The following is an 8,586-nucleotide window of genomic DNA, read 5'->3' as shown; positions in this document are numbered from 1 at the left end:
GGCGCGCGCGCCTCGAAAGCGGCCGGTGTGCGGCGCGGAGGGATCCGCCTCGGCCGCGCCTCCCTCCCCGCCCCTCCCCGCGCCCCCGCCCCCGCCGCCCTCCCCGCCCGGCTCTGCTGCCGCCGCGGCGGCCGCTGCTGCTGCTGCTGGTGCTGGCGCTGCTGCTGCCGCTGCGCCCGCCGCCGCCTGGATATAGTGCGGCGCGGAGCGGAGCCGGCGGGCACTTGGCGCGGAGGAGCGCGCGGGCTGCGGGCGGCGGGGGCACCCGGGAGCGGCGGCGGCTCTCGCGGAGGCGGCCGTGGCGGCGGAAGGGTCTCTCTCCAGGGCTGGACCGAAGAACTTTGCAAGTGTCCGCCGGTGGCACGTCCTGAACATGAGCCTCCTGCTCCCCTTCTACCTGCTCGGGTTGCTTGTCAGTCGCGGGCAAGGTAGGAGTGCGGTGCTTTATGGCATTGACTTTCCCTCCCCCTTCCACCCAACCCGGACCCGGGGAGGCAGGGGAAGATGGAAAGGAAAGAACTAAAGTTCTAGGGGTGTGTGGCGGTGGCGGTGATGTCCGCGGCTGCGAACTATTGCATCTGTCTCTTACAGAAGAGGGAATGCAGATTTGGAGATGGGCATCCGAGAGCAGGAGATTGAGACAAACTGCCTATTCCCCCCCCCCCCCCTCTCTCTCTCCCCACCTTGGGATCTTGGCTTTCTCTGGTTTCATTGTCAAAAACTGGATGAGTCTGTTGGTGTGTGTGAACAGGTAAATATCTGAGATTGCGGAAGGAAAGGGAACGAGGTTGTTTTACAGAAGCAGTGAAAACTATCAGAATGAAACTCGTTTGGGAAATATGTGTTCTGTGCAAGAAAGGCAATTCGTAGACGCCCCCCTCCCCTTTCCCAAGACCCCAATTCCTGACTGTGAAGTGAACGATGATGCCTTATTTCTGCTGGAAACTAAGAGATGAGAGAGGGGCCCTGGATGTTGTGTAAGAAAGCAAATGGATAAAACTAGGATATGTTGCAGTCATTCATTTGAACCCTCCCCACCCCCTGTTAATACATCGGGGTTGGAGATTTTGGTCACATCAGATTGCTATTATACCTGAAGGGATTTTTTTTAAGCTTGTGGAAAACTGGTGGGAGCTTTTATTTCTTAAGAAGAAGAAAAAAAAATGAATAGCATACTAGAGTAACCTGAGAGATAATTTGTGGAAGCTACCTCTGCTTTTCTGAATAGAGGTAGATGTGAATTTATTTTGCTTTTTTAAGGTAATTCACATTCACACAAAACATATTTATAATAAATGGAGGCATTTTCAACTATCCAGACAAGTTTGGACATTTAATTGGGGACACAAAATGCTAAAATATGCATTGGTGGAAGTCTTTGGAAAAAAAAAAAAGAAAACAACGGTGATTTGGGGGATGCTTGAAAATTGCAGAGAATGTTATATTATTAGTGTAGCATGAAATTCTTTTTTGAGGAAAAACAAATTACAAGACAAGTTAAAATATCTCCACTATATTCAATTCTAAGCATTTTTTAGCCTCTTCTGCGTTGGTCATATGGTCCAGCAGGGGGTGGTAGAACTCCATTTTAATCCTAGAAATGGTTCTTTCTGCTCTTCTACACTCGCTGGTCCTTCTATCATTCTTCAGCAAGGTTTGACATTTTGGATATGAAACCTTCCTTTCTCTGCCCTTCTCCTCCCTAAAGCTATCGTGTTAGTGGTTGATGAAACACGAACGGATGCAGATTTTATGTTCAGAATGCAAACACTGGATGTTGCTGTAGTTTGTAAAGTGTCTTGGTAAGATGCTGCTCATTTTCCCTTAGTAATACAGAGTATGAAAATTTTCAGTCATAGCAAAATTGCAGATATATCCATCTGAAGATCATATTAGCCCAATTGATTCATTCAGACACTATTAAGGGGGGGGGGGAATCAACATATACTTTCTACCCTGTGCCTATGCTGCTTTAATTTTGGGAGAGCTGCTGATTGTGTTTAACCATTCATTTATAATATAGACAAGTATTTCTGAATACTAAGAAGCAGTCCCTGAAAATTGTAGTTAAAATACCACTGCAATTAACCAAGTGTAGATGGTGTAGTAGAGCAAGATGGGGGCATAATAAGAAGCAAGTTTATGCAGGCTTACCATTTCATTGTCACTGATGTGGAGAAGAAAAAAATGTCTCAGTTGTGGAGTCTGTGAGTTTACCAATGTAGACATCAAGTGTGTTGGAATTTGGGGAATACGAGGGAAATCTAGGAATGTTTAACTAGCACACACAGACACATACTCGGAGCCTGGATAGGTAACATATATCTGAAATCGTGATTCCCATAATTTATAATTCAGAATGCAGGGTCATTATAAAGAGGAGCTCTACGAGCGAAGCCTGCCTGAAGGGGAGCCCCTATTCACTGTAATAAAACCGGGGGTGAGGACAGCATCGTTCTACAGATCTCTCCATCTAGTGCAATTTAAAAATGCATGACACTCATAGAGGCAGAGATGCACACCAGAGAGCCCTCGCTTTTGTGAGACGGAAGCATGCAGTACTTCTGTGTCCTGTGTCCTAATGAAGTCAGAGATGTTTAGAAACAGCAAGCCTGATCCGGGAGTCCAATCCCTCTCTCTGCTAGGGTTTTGTTCTCCAATTAAGGATGTAGCAGCAAGAATCAGACACACCACTGGGAGCAGTTTTTTAAAAAAATGAACCTAGTGGAACTCATAATTTTGTTTATTCTTTTATAAGGGGGGCCGTGGAAAAGCCTCCAGTGCATGATCCCTGGGCTTGCCTTAGAAATACCCAAGTCCTGGCTTGCTGATTTATGTTTCCAACAATACACTTGCAGGGGATTTTATGAAGCATGATTGAAGCTATTGCTTTGGAAAGTGGTGTGCTGTTCGACTGGGGAAAGGCAACAATGATGTATTCCCTTTTAAGAAGTCAAAACGTTTTGAACGGCAGCAGCTGAATAGGAGAAAATGACAGAAATGAAAAACGGACTAACTTAAGTGGATGCCAATACTATAATTAGCTAACACGGCCTAATAGTCCTATTTCTAACTTTCAACACAATGTTATTATTGTTCTACTGTAGCAGGAGCCTTTCCTATTGTAGCAGAAATGCCTCTTTAAAAGCCTGCCGTTTCCACCGCAAGATTAATATCTAATGAAGTAAGGTTGGGATCCATTGTCAAGTCTGAATATAATTGTCAATGGAAAGGAGGTTCTATAATTCTAACTTCTGCAATTACGTTTTCTTTTTATTCAAAACTTGGTCACATCCTCTGTCATCATAAATCTCAAGTGATAACTTGAGTCTGGGGTCACGGTGCATTTGCTGTTTGGATCTATGTCAATTTGGATTCCCAAACTGTAGTATAAATGTGTTGTATTCCTGAAGGCTTTTTAATTTCTAAAATAAGTTCCTTCTTTAAAAAAAAAAAGACCTAAGTATGATTAAGGTCTATCACTGGATGTTCACATATACAAAATAGAAGCATTGTTGTATGAAAATATAAGGTAAAAACAGAGCTATCCATCCTTCTTACAGTCCAGTTCAACCATACATCGAATACTTACCTAAGCCAAAAACAGGGGGATGAATTGCCCAGTTAATGGCTTACGTGTACAGGCATCTGCTTGTATTTACTCTTTATAGTGAAGTGCTTTATGGTGAAGTCATCATTCATTAGCAAAGTGTACCTTCAAAGAAAAAAGCGTAGGTGTGTGGATGTCTACCAGTGTCAGGTCTACAGGAACGTCTCCACAGACCTATCTTCTGTGAAGGGTGTTACCATCCTTCTTCTATCTACCCTGGTCTGATTCTCTGAGGTAAACCTCCTTGTGCTAGGTGCCTACTGAATCAACTCCATATTCATTTGCACTTAGGGAAGATAGGCTATGCAAATTAATGTCATTGTTATCAGTGAATAACCCCGAAGGTTTCCGTCCATGTTTTATGTCAAAGGAGTTAAGCAGAGCAGTTGGTCACTTCAGTGATTTTGGAGTCCAGAGAGCAAGAAGGGAAGTTGGTGGGTCCTTGGTGTCCAATGAGTCTTTTTGGTGACCCAGGCGCTAATGTTCTCCCAGAGGTAATGTCCTATTAGACAGCAATTAGTGGAACAAAAGAACCTCATTCAGTACAAGAAGAAAGTCAAACTTCATATAATTTCGTTAAAAAAAAAAGACGTTCCTTCAAACACAGAACTAGTTTGTATTGGGACTGAGAAGGGACCCAGCAGAGATTGAGGCTGGTAACCAAGCTGAAGAGAGTAATTTGTTTTTGTCTGTTTTTTTTTTTTGTGAAGGAGCAAGGCAGAGGGAAACAGGGTTGTCAGTCTGAAGGTCCTGGAACTACCAGTCCTGCTGCTTTCTCTGGCTTTTGACATTTGGAAAATGATTTTAATGTATCTGTTTTCAGGGTCATCTCTCATAGCAGTGAACTTTCAAGAGCGTGAAGAAAGTGCTCGATAAGTGGTAGAGCGAGTCTGAATTGCTTTTGTTATTTGGGTCCAAAATAAAATTAATCCTCTGGGTGTTGGTGCATGCAAAATTAGTTTAATAGCTTTCATATTCTTATAAAAGGAAAATCATTGTTTTTCAAGTTTTATTGACCTAGATTCTAAATTTCTTGTGCTCTTTATACTATCCCAATTATGTTGAAGACAGGCCTACTTAAAAGATTATAAATTAGTTTTAATTTTCCAAATTATCTGATATGAGAGCCCTTTAAGATGCAACCAGTGCTTTTATGCTTTTATTAAATGTCATATCCCTGAGCTTCATAGAGCCAAGCTATCTTTAATTGTTCAGCAAATAAAAGTGCTTTCTATGGAATTCTTTAAAATACTTTAATAAGTTTTAACTATTTACAATTATAATAATAGTGCAGATACCAAGTAGCTATGAGTGTACTTTCCGGTCTCACGTATTCATTTGTGTAGCTATCAACAGTTAAGAGAGATGATGGGGAATTTTGAGAGTAGTTATGAGCGTACCAATCAACAAATGGGAGTTTGCAGAATTTCAGGTCAATTGATCAAAATTATCTTGGCTGCATTTTGTTATTAACACTAGTAGGGAAAGGGAAAGAACATTGTATTTGAAATCAGAAGACCTAGACCACTAAGAGGCTCTTGACTTTGAAGAAGCCACTTAAATTCTCAGAACAATTATTTGCTTGTTTGAAAGTCTGATATAAATATATCTCCCCTGGTTGGTCTTGCTGTACTGCCATGAGGAGCAATTGTGATCATAGATATGTATAGACATCTTATAAAATGTCAACCCCACTTTGCCAGACACTATTTATATTTTTGGTGTAATATGTATACAGATAAATCTGCCTGTGGTTTAAAAATATCTCCCTTACTCACTTTAAAAAATCATTATAAACTAATCTGTGATTAGAAAAAAAAAACCTTGATAGGGTAGAGATAATCTAATGTATTGATAATGGATGATCATCCATTATTTTCTCATTCACCAAATACTTTTTAAATATCTGTGGTGTCTCACACACCTTATTAGGCAGCATTCCTAGAAATGGTTGTATTGGTTGTGTGATGAACAACTCTAGGGGGTGCCACTCATGCTCATGGTGATAGAATGCATAATTATTGTCACAGTTTTCCATCAGGTGGCAGTAAAGGGTCTTGAAGAAGGGGTTTCTTTTCGTATCTTGAGTCCCATCTATGGGCCAACAACCAATAGTCTTAGGATGGGTACACAATTCGTATGACTTACTAAAGGTCAAATAGAAAAGTAAAAGGCATTATAATAACTAGAGCTTTGGTCTTTAAATTCTTAATTCAGGTCTCCAACACCAAACTTTTCAGTTGGTTAAAAAAGGTAATCTAACATTACTTCAGCTCAAAGTAATGATAATAGCCCTAACTGGTTTGGCTCAGTGGATAGAGCTTCAGCCTGTGGACTGAAGGGTCCCAGGTTTGATTCTGGTCAAGGGCATGTACCTTGGTTTCGGGCACATCCCCACTAGGGAGTGTGCAGGAGGCAGCTGATTGATGTTTCTCTCTCATCGATGTTTCTAACTCTCTATCCCTCTCCCTTCCTCTCTGTAAAAAATCAATAAAATATATTAAAAAAACAACAAAACAAAGAATGATAATAATACTTAAATTCCGTGCCATTTTGTCAGTTAATTAATTAACAAATTATTCAGCCCTTAAAATAAATATAATGCCATCATCTTATAACTGTACCCACCACTTGTTCAAAGTGCTTCTAACCACCTTATAACTAATGATCACCAAGTATCCAAGGGACTATTAACTTTATTTTATGAATGAAAACATTGGGTTATAGAGGAATTATTTGATTTGTGTGTATCAGTTATAGTTAGTAGTTATCTGCAATTGGGATTAAATTTTCTCATTTCTAGTTCAATGCCAATGTTTTAATATATGTATTATATTTGTTTGAAATTAGCATGTGTAGGGGAATGGGTGGTACATAGATTTCAGCATTGATAGTTGAGAAGACAAAAAATATAAATTTATAAAACATAGTGTACTAATAGTCAGGCTCTATTGTAAGTACTTTACGTGTATTAACTAGCCTAATCAGTACATGAACCCTCATATTATTATTCCCCTTTTACACTTCAGGGCTATGAGGCATTGAAAATTTAAATAACTGTCTTAAGTTGCGCAGCAAGCAAACAAAGTTTTGAACTAAAGACACGAACAAAGACTTGCTTTTTAACCAGGACACTATCTTGCCACTCACTGAAGCAGGCAAGGTTTTAACATGGTGGGAAAATGGAGGAAATAATCCAAGGAGAGAAAAATGAGTGAACAAGTAGGAAAGGTGGCCAGTGTTGAGAAGATAGTAATAGTCCGATTTAATTAAGTTAAGGGTTTGGAAAGGTGAGTTGTTGGTCTCAATTATTGGAATGTTTGTGGAGGCAGAAAGGCCTTGAGGCCAAGCTAAGTTTGACTCTGCTCTGTAGATCTTTGGGATCCATTGTTTGGGCAGGAACATACATGATTAAAGTTTTATTTTGTTTTTAAAACTACTAGCCATGTGTGGGTGGGTCAGAAAGGGGGCGGGGGGGAAGGAATGTGTGGACATAACACATGTTTCTATGAAGGAATTAATGGATCTTAATAACACATTCAATTTGGGACATTGGGGAGAAGGTAGTACCCAAAGTTTCAAGCCTATTTGATAAAAAGAATGGTAAGGTGGGGGTGGGGGTGGGGGAGTGGGAAAAGAGTAACCAAAGAACTTATATGCATATATGCATAACTAAGGCACAGACAATAGTGTGGTAAAGGTCTGGGGGTAGTGGGTGGAGTGGGGTTTGCGGGGGGGGGGGGGGGGAGTGTCAATGGAGAAAAAAGAGGGGACATCTATAATACTTTTAAAAAAAGATAAATTTAAAAAAAAGAATGGTTATATCTTAATAGAAATAGGGAAATAAATAAAGAAAACCACTATTTTAGGTGAGTTTTTTTATTTTTATTTTTTGTTTTTGCTCATTTTTAGTTTTCTAAAATGCTAGTTTGAGATATTCATGAAAAATCTAGATAGAAATATCAGTTTGTCATTTCTTCAGAATTTTTCTCCTTTTTTATTTAACTTCTGTGTTTATCTCATTTTTCCATCACTGATTGTACTTTGTTATTATTTAGCATATGTCTTGGATTTTGGGTAAAATCACAGAAGCATTTAGGTTAAATTTGCATTCATTATATATTCTTCATTCATGTTTTATGCTTAGTTGGTTTTGGTTTTGTTTTCTACTTATTCTGGGAAACTCAAAAACAAAAGAAAATACAACAAAATAAAAAGGAACCAGCCCCTCAAAAAACTAAACTAAAAGCAAAAACAAAATATAAATTTGATTTTAAGTATATAGAGTTGACAATTTTTCTATTGATATTCAAGGCAACTAATATTTTTGAAGCCCTACTCTATGTCTGGGAGCTATGCTGAGCATTTTCACTCATCTCATTTAATCCTGATACAATCTCATTGGATAGATGGTGTTTTGAGATTGAGAGCCTCTGAGTTGCCTACAGGTATTATTAAGTATATTCTGTTGCTGGCACCCAGATTTATAGCCAATGAACATCAAATGCATTTAAGATATAATTCAGTCTTCCCTGCTTCAGTGTGTGTTTCTTCGATGTATATTACCTCATACATTATTGGTAAATAGGGGGACTATGCAGGAATATGATTTCTTAAGCTCATTAATTTTTAAGTGATGCAGAGCAAGCTTTCTCACAATTACAGAGTACGCCTTAGCAATCTATGAGGATGTTAAGAAATACATGAAAAATCAACTCAAGTGCCTTTCCTTTAGTGCAAGTATTAGTTTGTTTAGGGCTTTAAGAATTGTCTTGATTTCTACTGTTATGTATCTGGTAACATTGAGAATGCAGCTGAAGAAACTAGCAGATCATTTTCTCCTGTGTTACAATGATGTGTTGTTCACTTGCTTGATGTTTCTAGTTTTTAAAAGCTACCCCTCCTAGATCATAGTTTTCCATTTTAATGTGAATGCCCTTCAGGCCTTGCATCTTGAAAGAAGATGGAGAAGCTCC

General features: G+C 39.5%; 1 protein-coding gene across 2 annotated transcripts in view; it reads left to right on the top strand.

Annotated features, from left to right (window-relative positions):
* Positions 1–200: 200 nt before the first annotated feature.
* Positions 201–8,586, top strand: part of NCAM2 (neural cell adhesion molecule 2) — a gene marked incomplete at its 3' end in the record, with an annotated part of 413,596 nt that continues 405,210 nt past the window's right edge. The window contains exon 1 of one of the 2 annotated variants that reach the window (XM_081085928.1): positions 201–428. In XM_081085928.1, the coding sequence (XP_080942054.1) occupies positions 374–428 (55 nt within the window). In that variant the 5' untranslated portion in view covers positions 201–373. The remainder of the gene's footprint in view (positions 429–8,586) is intronic. The other variant, XM_081085929.1, reaches the window with a different exon arrangement.

The sequence above is a fragment of the Myotis nattereri genome, assembly GCF_964212035.1.
Source record: "Myotis nattereri genome assembly, chromosome: 3".
Classification (NCBI taxonomy): Eukaryota; Metazoa; Chordata; class Mammalia; order Chiroptera; family Vespertilionidae; genus Myotis; species Myotis nattereri.
Note: the sequence above shows the minus strand (reverse complement) of the source record. Positions and strands in the feature narration are given on the sequence as shown.